This window comes from Macaca thibetana, chromosome 8 (assembly GCF_024542745.1).
Source record: "Macaca thibetana thibetana isolate TM-01 chromosome 8, ASM2454274v1, whole genome shotgun sequence".
NCBI lineage: Eukaryota > Metazoa > Chordata > Mammalia > Primates > Cercopithecidae > Macaca > Macaca thibetana.
In genome coordinates this window covers 71,769,689-71,786,581 of record NC_065585.1, presented here as the reverse complement: position 1 = coordinate 71,786,581, position 16,893 = coordinate 71,769,689, and the positions used below count along the sequence as shown (strand labels likewise).

General features: G+C 39.8%; 1 protein-coding gene across 1 annotated transcript in view; it reads right to left on the bottom strand.

Annotated features, from left to right (window-relative positions):
* Positions 1–6,694: 6,694 nt before the first annotated feature.
* The window catches only part of SBSPON (somatomedin B and thrombospondin type 1 domain containing), a 29,104-nt gene continuing 18,905 nt past the window's right edge, over positions 6,695–16,893 (bottom strand). The window contains exons 3-5 of the mRNA XM_050802643.1: positions 14,282–14,372; positions 12,318–12,494; positions 6,695–9,298 (exon numbers count right to left, since the gene is read on the bottom strand). Of these exons, the coding sequence (XP_050658600.1) occupies positions 9,181–9,298; positions 12,318–12,494; positions 14,282–14,372 (386 nt within the window). The 3' untranslated portion in view covers positions 6,695–9,180. The remainder of the gene's footprint in view (positions 9,299–12,317; positions 12,495–14,281; positions 14,373–16,893) is intronic.

Genomic DNA, 16,893 nt, shown 5'->3' with positions numbered 1-16,893 from the left:
CTAAATGCCCCAATTAAAAGACATAGACTGGCAAATTGGATAAAGAGTCAAGACCCATCAGTGTGCTGTATTCAAGAGTCCCATCTCTCATGCAGAGACACACATAGGCTCAAAATAAAGGGATGAAGGAAGATCTACCAAGCAAATGGAAAGCAAAAAAAAAGCAGGGGTTGCAATCCTACTCTCTGATAAAACAGACTTTAAACCAACAAAGATCAAAAGAGATAAAGAAGGCCATTACATAATGGTAAAGGGATCAATTCAACAAGAAGAGCTAACTATCCTAAATATATATGCACCCAATACAGGAGCACCCAGATTCATAAAGCAACTTCCCAGAGACCTACAAAGAGACTTAGACTCCCACACAATAATGGGAGACTTTAACACCCCACTGTCAATATTAGACAGATGAACGAGACAGAAAGTTAACAAGGATATCCAGGACTTGAACTCAGCTCTGCACCAAGTGGACCTAATAGACATCTACAGAACTCTCCACCCCAAATCAACAGAACATACATTCTTCTTGGCACCACATCGCACTTATTCCAAAATTGATCACATAGTTGGAAGTAAAGCACTCCTCAGCAAATGTAAAAGAACAGAAATCACAACAAACTGTCTCTCAGACCACAGTGCAATCAAACTAGAACTCAGGATTAAGAAACTCACTCAAAACTGCACAACTACGTGGAAACTGAACAACCTGCTCCTGAATGACTACAAGGTAAATAACTAAATGAAGTCAGAAATAAAGATGTTCTTCGAAACCAATGAGAACAAAGACACAACGTACCAGAATCTCTGGGACACATTTAAAGCAGTGTGTAGAGGGAAATTTATAGCACTAAATGCCCACAAGAGAAAGCTGAAAAGATCTAAAATCGACACCCTAACATCACAATTAAAAGAACTAGAGAAGCAAGAGCAAATAAACTCAAAAGCTAGGAGAAGGCAAGAAATAACTAAGATCAGAGCAGAACTGAAGGAGATAGAGACACAAAAATCCTTCAAAAAATCGATGAATCCAGGAGCTGGTTTTTTGAAAAGATCAACAAAATTGATAGACCGCTAGCAAGACTAATAAAGAAGAAAAGAGAGAAGAATCTAATAGATGCAATAAAAAGTGATAAAGGGGATATCACCACTGAACCCACAGAAACACAAACTACCATCGGAGGATACTATAAACACCTCTACACAAATGAACTAGAAAATCTAGAAGAAATGGATAAATTCCTGGTCACATACACCCTCCCAAGACTAAACCAGGAAGAAGTTGAATCCGTGAATAGACCAATAACAGGCTCTGAAATTGAGGCAATAATTAATAGCCTACCAACCAAAAAAAGTCCAGGACCAGATGGATTCACAGCTGAATTCTACCAGAGGTACAAAGAGGAGCTGGTACCATTCCTTCTGAAACTATTCCAATCAACAGAAAAAGAGGGAATCCTCTCTAATTCATTTTATGAAGCTAGCATCATCCTCATACCAAAGCCGAGCAGAGACACAACAAAAAAAGAGAATTTTAGACCAATATCCCTGAAGAACATCAATGCAAAAATCCTCAGTAAAATACTGGCAAACTGAATCCAGCAGCACATCAAAAAGCTTATCCACCACGATCAAGTGGGCTTCATCCCTGGGATGCAAGGCTGGTTCAACATACACAAATCAATAAACATAATCCATTACATAAACAGAACCAAAGATGAAAACCACTTGATTATCTCAATAGATGCAGAAAAGGCCTTCGACAACATTCAACAGCCCTTCATGCTAAAAACTCTCAATAAACTAGGATTGATGGAAAATATCTCAAAATAATAAGAGCTCTTTATGACAAACCCACAGCCAATATCATACTGAATGGGCAAAATCTGGAAGCATTCCCTTTGAAAACTGGCACAAGACAGGGATGCCCTCTCTCACCACTCCTATTCAACATACTGTTGGAAGTTCTGGCCAGGGCAATCAGGCAAGAGAAAGAAATAAAAGGTATTCAGTTAGGAATAGAAGAAATCAAATTGTCCCTGATTGCAGATGACATGATTGTATATTTAGAAAACCCCACTGTCTCAGGCCAAAATCTCCTTAAGCTGATGAGCAACTTCAGCCAAGTCTCAGGATACGAAATTAATGTGCAAAAATCACAAGCATCCCTATACATCAGTAACAGACAAACAGAGAGCCAAATCATGAGTGAACTCCCATTCACAATTGCAACAAAGAGAATAAAATACCTAGGAATCCAACTTACAAGGGCTGTGAAGGACCTCTTCAAGGGGAAACTCAAACCACTGCTCAGTGAAATAAAAGAAGACACAAACAAATGGAAAAACATTCCATGCTCATGGATAGAAAGAATCAATATTGTGAAAATGGCCATACTGCCCAAGGTAATTTATAGATTCAATGCCATCCACATCAAGCTACCAATGGCTTTCTTCACAGAATTGGAAAAAACTACTTTAAAGTTCATATGGATCCAAAAAAGAGCCCGCATTGCCAAGACAATCCTAAGTCAAAAGAACAAAGCTGGAGGCATCAAGCTACCTGACTTCAAACTATACTACAAGGCTACAGTAAACAAAACAGCATGGTACTGGTACCAAAACAGAGATACAAATCAATGGAACAGAACAGAGGCCTCAGAAATAACACCACACATCTACAACCATGTGATCTGTGACAAATCTGACAAAAGCAATGGGGAAATGATTCCCTATTTAATAAATGGTGCTGGGGAAACTGGCTAGCCATATGTAGAAAGCTGAAACTGGATCCCTTCCTTACACCTTATACGAAAATTAATTCAAAATGGATTAAGACTTAAATGTTAGATCTGAAACCATAAAAACCCTAGAAAAAAACCTAGGCAATACCAGTCAGGACATAGGCATGGGCAAGTACTTCAGGAATAAACACTAAAAGCAATGGCAACAAGAGCCAAAATAGACAAATGGGATCTAATTAAACTAAAGAGCTTCTGCACAGCAAAAGAAACTACCATCAGAGTGAACAGGCAACCTACAGAATAGGAGAAAATTTTTGTAATCTACCCATCTGACAAAGGGCTAATATCCAGAATCTACAAAGAACTTAAACAAGTTTACAAAAAAAAAAAAAAATCAAACAACCCATCAAAAAGTGGGCAAAGGATATGAACAGGCACTTCCCAAAAGAAGACATTTATGCAGCCAACAGACACATGAAAAAATGCTCATCACTGGTCATCATAAATGCTAATCAAAATCACAATGAGATAGCATCTCACACCAGTTAGAATGGCAATCATTAAAAAGTCAGGAAACAACATATGCTGGAGAGGATGTGGAGAAATAGGAACACTTTTGCACTGTTGGTGGGAGTGTAAACTAGTTCAACCATTGTGGAAGACAGTGTGGCAATTCCTCAAGGATCTAAAACTAGAAATACCATTTGACCCAGTGATCCCATTACTGGGTATATACCCAAAGGATTACAAATCATGCTACTATAAAGACACATGCACATGTATGTTTATTGCAGCACTATTCACAATAGCAAAGACTTGGAACCAACCCAAATGTCTGTCAATGATAGACTGGATTAAGAAAATGTGGCACATATACACCATGGAATACTATGCAGTCATAAAAAAGGATGAGTTCATGTCTTTGTAGGAACATGGATGAAGCTGGAAACCATCATTCTGAGCAAACTGTCTCAAGGACAGTAAACCAAACACTACATGTTCTCACTCATAGGTGGGAACTGAACAATGAGAACACTTGTACCCAAGTTGGGGAACATCACACACCAGGGCCTGTTGTTGGGTGAGGCAATGGAGGGATAGCATTAGGAAAAATACCTAATGTAAATGATGAGTTAATGGGTGCAGCAAATCAACATGGCACATGTATACATATGTAACAAATCTGCATGTTGTGTACATGTACCCTAGAACTTAAAAAGTATAAATTAGTATATTATATATACTAATTTTATACTAAAGTATAAAAATAAAAAGAAAAAAATTAAAAAAAAAACTTTTATAGAAACAGGCCTCGCCATGTTGCCCAGGCTGGTTGGTCTCAAATTCCTGGGCTCAAGTGATCCACCCACTTTGGCCTCCCAATGTGCTGGGATTATAGGTGTGAGCCACTGTACTGGGCCAGCCTTTCTTTGTAAAGTAAGGAGACTGTCACTCAGTAGACTTTGACGTGCTCCCATTATTCAGGTTTTATATCTCTTTGACTGATTCTCAGATGTCCTCATATATTATCTCCTAATTTCTGTGTCTGTAATTTGTTTACCTTCTGGGGAAAATGGCATTAAGCTTTATGTTATAAATTTTCATAACATTTATATATGACTATTACACTTTTTAATCTTCAAGAGCTTTAAATATTCCCTTTTTAGAGCATCCTGTCCTTATTCTATGATTTATCATGTCATCTCTTCATTCCTGGTAGTGATCATTTACTCTGATTTATTTACTCTGAGTTTTGTTATATTTCTTGTTTCTTCATGTTTAATTTTGGTTGCTCTTGTTAGTGGTTTTTCTGAAATGTCTGGTTGTCCTGTGCTGTCCATTTATATTTATGGACAAGAACAAAAAAGTTGATTGAAGCCGGATGAGGTGGTTCATGTCTATAATCCAGTGACTCAGGAGGCTGAGGTGGGAGGATCACTTGAGTCCAGGAGTTTCAGACCAATCTGGACAACATAGCAAGTTACCATCTCTAAATAAATAAATAATACTTTAAAAAAGTTAAAAAGCTGATTCAAGTTCTGTGAGCACTGATGGGACATGTCAAATGTTATGGACTGCATGGTTGTGTCCCCGCAAAATTCGTATGTTCAAACCTTTATCCCAAATATGATGGAACTTGGAGATGGGCCTTTGGGAGGTAATGAAGTCATGAGGATAGAGCCCTGATGATAAAATTAGTGCCCTTATAAGAAGGGACATGAAAAAGCTTTCCCCGCTTACTCTCCTCTTTCTCTTTCCTCCTGTCCCATCTCTCTCTCTTCTCTCTCTTTCTCTTTCTCTTTCTCTCCCTCTGTCTCTCTCCATGCTATCTGAAGACAGCGAGAAGGCATCCATCTCCAAACCAAGGAGAGGGCCCTCACTGGTTATCAGATCTACTGGTACCTTCATCTTGGACTTTCCTGCCTCCAGAGGTGTGAGAAATAAATGTTTGTTGTTTAAACCACCCAATCTATGGTATTTTTTTTTTTTTTAATATATAGCAGCCTGAACAAAGACATCCAGGTAGCGATATGCCTGTATAGTGATTAGACAGGGACATGGCTCCTTCATTAGGGGACCACCAACTGTCAACACCTGTTGTCATTTCTCTTGGATAATCCACTTCCTCAGAGAGGAATCTAACAAACTGGTGTGTAGGGATGAGAATGGCAGTGAGGGAGTGAAGGAGGGGCATATCTATCCCTGCTTGCAGTATTCTCAGAGCACATGGAAAAGGGAACCGGGGGTCACCAGTCAGAATAGACTTTCACTCAGGCTTCATTCTCAGTCTTTGTGACTGGTGTTTCCAATCCAAACTCCTCCATAGACTGAACCTTCTGTCAGGCTGTTGACCTACAGCATGGGGGAGGGCTTCTAAGGCTCTGACTTAGACCAACCATCAGCCATTCATTCCATTGAAGGAAAATACCTGGAACCTTCAGTTCCAGAGCCTTTCCAGAGTGCTAGAAATTACCTTGCTTACTCAAATTCACCCGTAGATCTAGGTGTTTGGCTTTCTCCTCCGATTTTAATAGCCATCTTTTCTGGTCCTGAAATGTTGTGGCCATCTCTTCTGCTTTTTCTCTCTTGACCTCCTCATTATATATGGGCTTTGTTGTTGTTTTGGTGGGGGGATGGCTTTGAAAATCCCTTAACTGTAATTTTAGTGGGAATTGGCACATAAATACATGTGTCCAACCTGCCATGTTTAACCAGAAAAAAGAATGTCCTGCTTAGGACATTTTAATAAAGCTTCCAATCCTTGTGCCTTTAAAAGTCTGCATGTTGCTTTCACACTTTATTAGTGATAGCTGCTATCAAATGTTAGTTTCACGTTCATTTTCCCTCAGAGCTTGGAGGCTTTCTTCTGTTAGATGTTAAGCATGCACTCATGCTGATGAGAAGAGTGCTGTCTTCATGGGGACTCCTGTTCCTTTACAGGTAATCTGATGTTCTCTCTCTGGAAGGTTTTATGGTCTTTTCTTTATCCTTCATTTTCAAGTTCACAAATTTGTCTCTAGGGCTGAGAGTCTTTTTATTCATCCTTTGGTGCTTGGTGGGACCGCCCCACCAAGAATGGCTCTCACCTCTGATTCCAGCTTCTTGTGTACCCGTGTTAAAGGGTATGGCCCCTTTATTCTGGTTCATCTATCAGTAGGTTCTCATTTGCTTTCAATTTTCAAAAAAATTATTCAAAATCTGTGGGCTGATTCTGCCCACCTCACTTCTCATCTGCTATGGACTTATTCTCTTCTGTGAACCCTGTCTCTTCAGTGGGATCTGAGGAAGGAGAGAGGGTAAACATGTGTCTATCTGTCACCCTGACCTAGAGTGTGACCTTCTCCCTCATGGTGCTCTTTGTCTGATCGCTCGGACCTCAGAAGGCCCAGGTCTTTGTTTTCTAAGCCAACCTGTGGTTGTTTGTATGAACCTTCACTAGAATATTCTTAGAGGGCAGGAACCGAATATCATTTTTGTGCATATCTAGAAAAGATAGCTAACTGAAATGTTTATGCCAGATGAGAACCTAAAACTTTAAATTATTGCTGTTGTGGTTTATGCTTAATTGTAACATTCTCAAATAAAAACTAAAGCAAAACTCTAAAAAGAATACTGTGATTATAGTTCACCTCATTCCTTTTTCTGTTCTTTTTTTCCTTCACTTGTTTTTCACTTTTCAAAAATGGCCTTTATCCCTTGCTTCTTTCCGCTTCTTTTCTGGTGGCTGTATTTATTTTTGTTGAAATTCTTTTCCGCAAGCACTTTTGAAAATGAGTCTAATAAGGGATTCTAGAGTTCGTAAATCTTTTTAGAGTGCCTGGGGATAGGGCCCTAAGACTAAGGTACTTATTAAAAAAGAGTGCCAAGAGGTCTTTTATACTTTGATTTTTAACTTTGGAAATAAAAACTTTTGGTTTTTCATTCATCACTTGGACTGCATGTTTCAGTTCTGAACTATTTCCCTTGGGCTTTGCTAAAATTAATAACAAGCTTTTCAAAACTGTTAGTTAACATTAAGTTAACTCTTCTAGCCCATAAAATTTTCTCAAGAATAGAAATGACAAAAAATTTAACTTCAATAAGAAAGCAATTACTGGTCATCCACCAAAAATTAAAGGCATAAGGTGAAAAATTTATTTTATACAACTCAATTATGTTAAATGTTATAACACATATCGGAACTGTAAATGCACCATTGCTTCACTGCTATTAGTAGTCGCTGTACCTATACCTATCAATTCTGAAGGATTTTTTGTTTTGTTTTTGGTGAAATTTTATCATTCTCTGACCATAGTCCAGAAATTTTGGGTTATTTTCTAGTCAAACAAGTATAGAGCTTCTATAAATGTGAACAAACAGTTTATTTACTAGTATAAAAATTTTAAGTAACATTGGAAATTACCTGGACATAGCCTCAAAAATCTAGCTTTATGAATGTTAGAAACAGTATGAAAATGTTAATACTGACTTAAAGTTGCTAGCCTTGATGGACTCACATATTTTATTACCAATTTCTGAAAAATTTAATTTTCCACAAAAACAACTTTGATAATTAAATGAAAATATAGTCAGAAATATTGCCACTCTCGGTGTTATTAATTATTGGGGAAATTTCCATCCCTATTGCTGTTGTCAATCTGTCATTACATGATAAGGACCAAGAAATATGTATTTTAGTAAATCATTTGTTAGTGAATATTATTCAATTGAAACCAAAGGAATTTCATGTAGTTTACATGTCAAGACTCAATTCTTTAAACTAAATATCTTGAATTCAAAATTTACTTCAAAAATGAAAGGGGCTTAGCTTTTCCAGTGCAGTGTTTGGCAAAGTCAGGCTTTTCATGGAGTCCTGGATGAGGAGTCCAAATTTGGCTCTTTGGCTGACTGCAGAATGACTTGTCATCCCAGGTCCTTAAACATGCCATTTTGCCTCTAGGTCATTGATTTTCCAATCATAAAATAAGGAGACTAACATTTCCTTGTGTATGTGTGAGATCATAGCATCTGTAATGACGTCTATGCCTTCCATAACCGACACGCCATCCACCCCAAACATTAGAAAATGCATGCGGTAGGAAAAAAATAGTGAGCTTACATCAACTAAACTTGAAGTTGGACTCTTGAAAGATTATTTTATTCAGCTTCAGGCTTTAAGCCTTGGAAATAATCTTAGATGCAAATGGTGGTAGAATTTTCGGAATGAAAGCAATTGTTTCATTCACTGGTACCAACATTTCTCTTCATGAAAATTATAACATTTAAAAGAACTCCCATTGACCTAGAATGAGTGTTTGATCCTTTCACTTATGCGAAAAAAAATTTATTCTTCTTCAAAAAATGTTTTTAGTATAGCTGTTGGTTTTTCATTACAGAATGCTTACTAAAAATTTAAATAATTTGCCCTGTGGAAAAATTATTTGTGATAATTTTCTTGAAATTATTTCAAAATTTATGGAATATTAAATATATGGGAATATATGTGTAGAGTGTGCATTCGTGTATACATTTTTTAAAGGGAGAAGCTTTTAAAAGATTATAAAATAGAAAGAAAGACTGCAAGATTCAAAACATAGATCCCCTTAAATGACACTTCCATCACCAATAATTGGACTGAGTTACAGTAATTTTACTTTAGCAAACAGACATGTATTCTATGTCTCACACGCCACCTGCTGAATGAGAGGACTCCAGATGAAAGGTCAAGAACATAAAACCACAGGAGCTTTTTGAGTGGGTCTTCAACTTAGTTAAAATAAAAATAAAGGACCTGTGTTCCTTGAGAACTGGCCCCTAATTTTTCTTTCTCTACTTCAGAGTGTGGCAATGATGTGTTTGGGGACTCTGGCCAAAATTGAAGGTTTAGGAAACATTGAACATGACTTGAGAATATTTAGCACATTTACAAATGCATTTGGAAATATTTATATCACCATCTATATAAAAATGAAACTGTGAACAGCTGGACAAGAACACTGGTCTACTCGCCGAACTTTTTTCCAAGTTCCTTGACATCGAGGATTACCAATTGCTTGCCAATGGAGAGTCTGATTTCTGAAATGATATTTCAAAAATGTTAGTTATACTAAAAGCATACCAAAGAAAAGTCTAATTTACAGAATTAAAACTCGAAGTTAAAAAATACTGATCACAGTCTGAGCAATACAGTGAGACCCTGTCTCTACAAAAAAAACATATATATATTTATAATTATATATATAATATATATAGATATAATTTATATCTATATTTGTTTTAATTAGCCAGACATGGTGGCACATGCCTATGGTCTTAGGAGGCTGGGGTAGGAGGATTGCTTGAGCCCAGGAGTTGGAGGCCATGATCTCACTGCTGCACTTCAGCCTGGGTGACAGAGTGAAACCCTGTCTCAAAAAAAAAAAAAAAAAAAAAAAAAAATTATTTGGAATGCACTTGAAAACTCTGTGTGCCGGCCGGGCGCGGTGGCTCAAGCCTGTAATCCCAGCACTTTGGGAGGCCGAGACGGGCGGATCACGAGGTCAGGAGATCGAGACCATCCTGGCTAACACGGTGAAACCCCGTCTCTACTAAAAAATACAAAAAACTAGCCGGGCGAGGTGGCGGGCGCCTGTAGTCCCAGCTACTCGGGAGGCTGAGGCAGGAGAATGGTCTAAACCCGGGAGGCGGAGCTTGCAGTGAGCTGAGATCCGGCCACTGCACCCCAGCCTGGGCGACAGAGCAAGACTCTGTCTCAAAAAAAAAAAAAAAAAGAAAGAAAACTCTGTGTTACCTCCTTCCTCCTTCCTTCCTTTTTTTTTTTTTTTTTTTTTTTTTTTTTGAGACAGGGTATCCCTCTGCCGCTTAGGCTGCAGTGCAGTGGTGCAATCATGGCTCACTGCAGCCTCAAACTCTTGGCCTCAAGCAGTCATCCCACCCCAGCCTCCAAGGTGGCTGGGTCCACAGGTGCATGCCACCACATCTGGCTAATTTTATAAAGAAAAATTATTTGTAGAGATGGAGTTTAACTGTGTTGCCAAGCTGGTCTCAAACTCCGGGGTGCAAGGGATCCTCCTGCCTTGGCCTCCTGGCTCACGCTGGGATTAGAAACATGACCCACTGCACCCAGTTCCCCCATTTTTTTTTTAATGATCACAAACAGAGTTTCCCTTGTTTAGTTTCTCTCAAAGCAAGTTTTAATTAATTGCTACTTTAGGACACCCTCATGTTGACAGAGTAACTTGGGGTTACTGTATTTGCTTTTCCTGCTCTATTTGAGTACAAGTGCTGCATAAAGGAAAATGGCTGACTGTTCCATGTGTATTTACACTGGGGGGTCTGAACTAAATGATCTCTTTTAATGCTTTCCAACTCTTTGATTTCATAATGAAAAAACAATGAGAGAGCTGAAAAGAGCAAAGCCAGATGATTAAAATTATTATTTTTAAAGTCACTGCTACCTCAGCCAGGGTGTAAATACTTTATGGGTACAAAATAAATTATAAATTCATTTAAAATCAAAACATGGATGAGGTATTCAGAAAAATATTATGTAAATATTTTCTATTTGATATAAATTCCTTGCCCACTTTATTGTTCATATGGTGTGCTCAGTGGGGGCCATGAGGCTCTAGTGACTAATAAACATAAATACAAGTTATTAAATATGAAAACATTCTACAGGAATAATAATTGACTGGAAAGGCCCATATTTTACGTTTTAATCTGTATTTCTACCAGTTTCACCTGACATACTGAAAACCATAATCTGTGTGTGACCTAAATTAGTCTTTGCCCAATAGTTGCCCAGCATGAAGTTGACTCTTCTTTTAGTTTTGAATAGTGTTATCAAATTTAAACACTAAATAAGTGCAGAATTGGGATACAGGTGCATGACGGTAAAACGTTTTTGGAGTCAATTCTTTCAGAGAAACCTACAGATTTTTATAAGATTGTTATACTGCAGAAATGACCCCACCACTGTCTCAGTCAGGGTTTTATGAAGAAGCCCCACCAAGCAACAGTTCTGAAACTTCACTGCGGGTATGAATTACCTGGGCAGGGGTCCCCAAATTAGGACCCTGTAGAGGCCAAAGCCAGCCTACCCCTTCTTTGTGTCTGGACTGTGACTTAATAATTTTTATGTTTTAAAGTGTTGAAACAATAATGATATTTTGTGACACATGAAAATTATATGAAATTCAAATTTTAGGGTCCATAAATAAAGTTTTGTTAGCACAAATCCAAGGTTTGCATAGTGTCTGTGACTGTTTTCCTGCTACAAAGTCAGAGTTGAGGAGTTGTCACAGAGACCACACAAAGCCAAAAATAGCTACTCTCTGGCCCTTTACAGAAAACGTTTTCTGGATCCTGACCTAAGACATTATTAAAAAATCCACCTCCAAAGAGTGATTCAGTTAGTAGGAAATGAGGTTCAGGAATCTGCACATTTTACATCTCCATCTCATGAGATTCTGATTCTAGTGATCTTCAGAACACCACTTTGGAGTTGGAGTGATCAGGTTTTTGGTGATCATTTGGGAATATGATCTAAACTCCAATATCCTTTTTTTTTTTTTTGGAGACGGAGTCTGGCTCTATCACCCATGCCAGAGTCCAGTGGTGCGATCTCAGATCACTGCAACCTCCGCCTCCCGGGGCTCATGTGACCCTCCCAGCTAGCCTCCCCAGTAGCTGAGACTACAGGCATGCACCACCGTGCCGGGCTAATTTTTAATTTTTTGTAGACATGGGGTTTTACCATGTTGCCCAGGCTGGTCTCAACTCCTGAGCTCAAGTAATCCACCCGCCTCAGCCTCCCAAAGTGCTGGGATTACAGGCATGAGCCACCACTCCCAGCCCCCAATATCCAAATGGATCCATATTCATTGCTGGTGTATAGGGCCTGTGGGTTCCATGGTGGGAACTGGAGCCCTGGCCCCTAGCAGTGCCAGAAAGATGGTCCTCCTCACCTACTGTTTTGACTTCCCAGTCATCCCTTGATATGTTACATACTGGTCAGCTGTCCAGACATGGAGAGGACACGTTTCTCAGAATGAGTGACAAGAAGAGTACTTCAGTTAATTTCCCTCCTTACCCATCGGAGTCCAGGCCATCTCCGGAACAACGAAGGCTCACAGAGTTCATAGCTGGAGGCTGACAATCCACACACACCGTGTATCCCTCTCGGAGATACTGCATCCATCTAGTCAAGGGCCGGTTTTCCAGAGCACAGTGAGGAGTCAAGGACTCTGTCTTAAACTCCATACAGTATCTACAGCAAAAGAAGTAACAATGACACTTGCTGTAATGAGCGGTGGCCTAACGCTGTAGAAAGTCTTAGGAAGCCTGTCACCTCCGAGGACATCTGGCCGACTGGAGCAGGTAGTGAGTGCATCTTCACAAGTTACGTGTCAATCACCTTTAAGGTTTCTCATTCCCTGAACCACGGTGAAACACTACTCATAATCACAAAGAACCTTTCTGCCCTTTTTCAGTCCATCACTGAGCTCTCTGGGCAACATAAATGTGCAGAAGTTTGGATATCCTGTACCCTGTCTAATCAGATCACTAAATTGTGCACAGAAGGCCAGGTTTTTGTAGAAACCCAGCCCTTGATAATTTTGCTGATCTTAAGGAATTCTATAAATTGAACAAGCACTTGCTTGAGCCTGAGAACCCTAAAACGTGAGCCCAGGAGGGCTAGTCCTTAACACCTAGGCCAGCACCTCTGCTGTTCTGCTCCACGAAAGTACCCGGGATATTCCTCACCCTCTCCACCCACCTCACGTGCATGGTCTGGAGTAATGATGATGAGTCTTGACTTGAAGTCAATCATCACGGTTATATTGGACATCACAGGTGAAAGCAGAAGTGGGAGGCTGAGACGTACTTTTCTGAAAGAAGTTAGTGTCACCTTAAACTGAGCTGTGGAAATCTCTAACATTATATGTGACTAGACACTGAATGCCCAGGGGAGCATCCAGACATGTGGAATATTTTAGAAATCTGTACTTCAACACAGTTTTCCAATTCTTCAGGGAAACAAGACATAGTAAAAACTCTGAGTATTGTAGCAGAAACTTGTTGCATTGTCAGTTCCGTGGGCTAATTTCTTACCCATACACTTATGAGTTACAATAGGTTGAATGGGAAGTGTTTGGAGAATCTGCTTTAAAGACCTTTAATAATGATAGGTACAGCTAATTAGTAACTAAAGGTAACAGTATCTTTAGTTATTGAGATAAGAAATCCTACAATGTGGCTTCAATCAATTTCAGACAGCTAACCCCAGACATCTTTTTTTTATTATTTATTTTTCATAGAGATGCGGTTTTCACTATGTTGCCCTGGCTGGTCTCAAACTCCTGGGCTCAAGCAATCCTCCTGCCCCAGCCTCCCAAAGTACTGGGATTACAGGTATGAGCCACCAGGCCCAGCCTCAGGCATCTCTTCAATGCTATTTTCTCATTAAATGCTCATACCAACCTCATGTGGTAGGTTATTAACAGTCATTTTTTAGGAAGAAAAAACTGAGGTGGAAAAAGTTGTTCAAGGTCTTATGCTAGTGAGGGCAGTGTGGGGACCTAAGCATGCAGCTGTCTGGTATTCCTTATCTGATGGCAGAAGAATGGATTTCAGTTGAGCGTGAAGCTGACTTCCAGCCTGTGCCAATAGATTTCCATAAGAAACCTCTGACTTGAAGTGTGTGTCACTTTCAAATTCACCAAACAGAGGTGGTGCTGAAGTCTAAGGTCCCATAAAGACTGCAAGAGAAGCATCCTTAGTATGATTGATAAAATAAGCTCGTAAAATAATCTCATTTGTACACAGTTTGTTTCTTGTTGGAGATTGGACCTGAGAGGTAGATACTTCTTTATAGCCCCACAAAAACCAGGAGGGGACAAGTATTTTCCCAACCCTGATGAAGAGTCCATATTTTAGCCAAAGTCAAAGAGCAAGTAACAGAAGAAAACATAAACCAAGTTGACCCTCTTGCATTGACTTCACTATATAACTGGAAAAACATGATTAAAAAAAAAAACAACAACACGAAATTACCCAGCATCCTCTGTGTGTGTAGACCAGTGTGGAGACGTAGCTTGTCGTGTTCTCTCCTTGTTGAATGCAGAGGTAGTTATAAAGGCAGGAACTGGAAAAGGGAGATTTCTGTTGAATTCAGGGAGCCAAAGTACTCAGAGCATCGTTTCCCAATCTTGGTTTTGTACCTGTCTAAAGGTCTCCATTCCTAAACTCACAGGGCTACGGCACACCATCAAGGTGTGAAATAAGGCCAACTTACAAATTTGATAAAGATGTATGTGCACACAGATGGGTAGGGAGGGGGCCTGCAGGCCTTTGACAAGCACATTTGTCTGCAGTAACACAACTGTGTGAGGAAGGAGAGGGGCCAGGAGGAAAAACTAGAAGGAAAGGAAAATGGGGGTGAGAAGGGGAACAAGGGAAAAAGTGAGATAATAGAGATTATGAAGAGAAGAAGGGGTTTTTAAAAATGAAAGGAAGAGAAAGAAAGAAAGGGAAAAATAAGATAATAAAAGAATAGAAAGGAAACAAAGAAGAAAAATGAGAAAGAGAAGACAAAAGAGAGTAAAAGGGGATGGAAGGAGAGAAAACAGACAACCAAAGGGAGAAAAAAATGAGAAAGGAAAAAAGCAGCCGGCGTGTTGATTCATGCCTGTAATCCCAGCACTATGGGAGGCCATGGTGGGTGGATCACCTGAGGTCAGGGGTTCAAGATCAGCCTGGCCAACAGGGCAAATCCCTGTCTCTACTAAAAATAAAAAAATTAGTTGGGAGTGGTGGTGAGTGCCTGTTAACCCCAGCTACTCGGGAGGCTGAGGCAGGAGAATCACTTGAACCCGGGAGGTGGAGGTTGCAGTGAGCTGAGATTGCGCTCCTGCGCTCCAGCCTGAGCAAAAGAGTGAAACTCCATCTCAAAAAAAAAAAAAAAAAAAAAAAGGCAGAAAAAGCAGAGGAGGAAAGAAGGTGAGTCTTCCCCAAGCCTCAGGTAACCACAGCGGGAAAAGTTCATGGAAGCTCTGCCCACCACATAGTACCAATGTGGCTGCCCAGTGCCAGCCTGCACAGCGTTGTCCCCACACAAGCTCAGGGAAAGGAAGTCTTCAGTGGTCCCCTTCTTTTCCCTCTTCCTCCCCACAACTCTACCCCAACTCTGATGCTCTGGGTCAGAGAAAAAAAATGGTGCCAAGAATCCTTCCTCCTGCCTCTGCTCACTTTAATTCTATTGTGTTTGTGTGTCTCCTCTCTACCTCATCACTAAGTCTAGGGAGGCATTTGTTGCTATAATAACACCTATAGGTTCCAGTCTCCTGGATTGACTCTGTTGTCATCTTGAGGAAGGAAGAGTTTTGCCTTGTCCATCACTATAGCTTCACACATTTACACACTCAATAAATATTTGTGCAAGGAATAAATGAACCAGTGAGTGAATGAATGAGGTCATGGGTTTGCACCCAAGACACACAGGCCCTACTTCCCTGTAGTCTCCTGTTCCTATACTGAGCCTTGCAGCCAAGATGGCTCAACAGTCCTCCCTACCTCTGTTTCAGAAACTGGGCAATTCCAGGAAGGGTAGACACAGCTGATATCAACTTGTGAAATGCCAAAGTCATCATCAACATGAGTTCAACAATGTGAGGATACTGGTTGCAAAACAGATGCTTCAAGCCTACATGTTGATTTTACCTATCTCTTTACTATCCCAAGATGACAAACCTTAACTCTTCTTGAGCTTTTCTTAATGAGGAGTTATTTTTGTATTACTAGGGAATTTAAGACAAGAGGCCAGGCACAGTGACTCATGCCTGTAATCCCAGCACTTTGGGAGGCCAAGGCAGGCAGATCACTTGAGGCCAGGAGATCAACACCAGTCTGGCCAACATGGTGAAACCCGGTCTCTACTAAAAATTATACAAAAGTGAGCCGGATGTTGTGGCATTCGGCCGTAGACCCTTCTGTCAGGAGGCTGGGAAAATCGCTTGAACCCAGGAGGCGGGGACTGCAGTGAGCCAAGATCACACCACTGCACTGCAGCCTGGGCAACAGAGTGAGACTGTCTCAAAAAAAAAAAAAAAAGACAAGAGCAGCTGCCTAATACCAGGTAGCCACTTGCTCCTGTGTAGCTCTTTTTTTTTTTTTTGCTACACTGACATGTTTAATTGTTTTCCAAATGTGACCGTAGCGTTTGCATTTCTAAGATCTACAGACAGAATTAGAAAGAACAAGTGAGTGCACGTATATCAGGATCCCTCTCTGTTTCTCTCAGACAGAATTATCAGAAACACAAACATCTAAAGGATTTTAGTTTTCCCATATATTTTCATTTCTGTTCTTCAGACACATGTATGTATTTCTTCACTAAGTGAAGAATAAATTTACTGCTAAATCCATGCAGCATTATACAAGTCCACCTGTAATTTTGGGGGGGATTCTTTAGCTCAGATATTTATGTAATCGAGTTTGTATGCATATATCATTACAAAAGTTCAAAGGCAAGGTTCTTAATGTATAGCTCAAAAAAGTTATGAAGTGGAAGGAAAACATAAATATATGACTCTAGTTTCTGATACAAAATTCTTGGAAAAGGTTCTATCATAATAAAAATAAAAGCTAACAATTACACACTTCTGAGT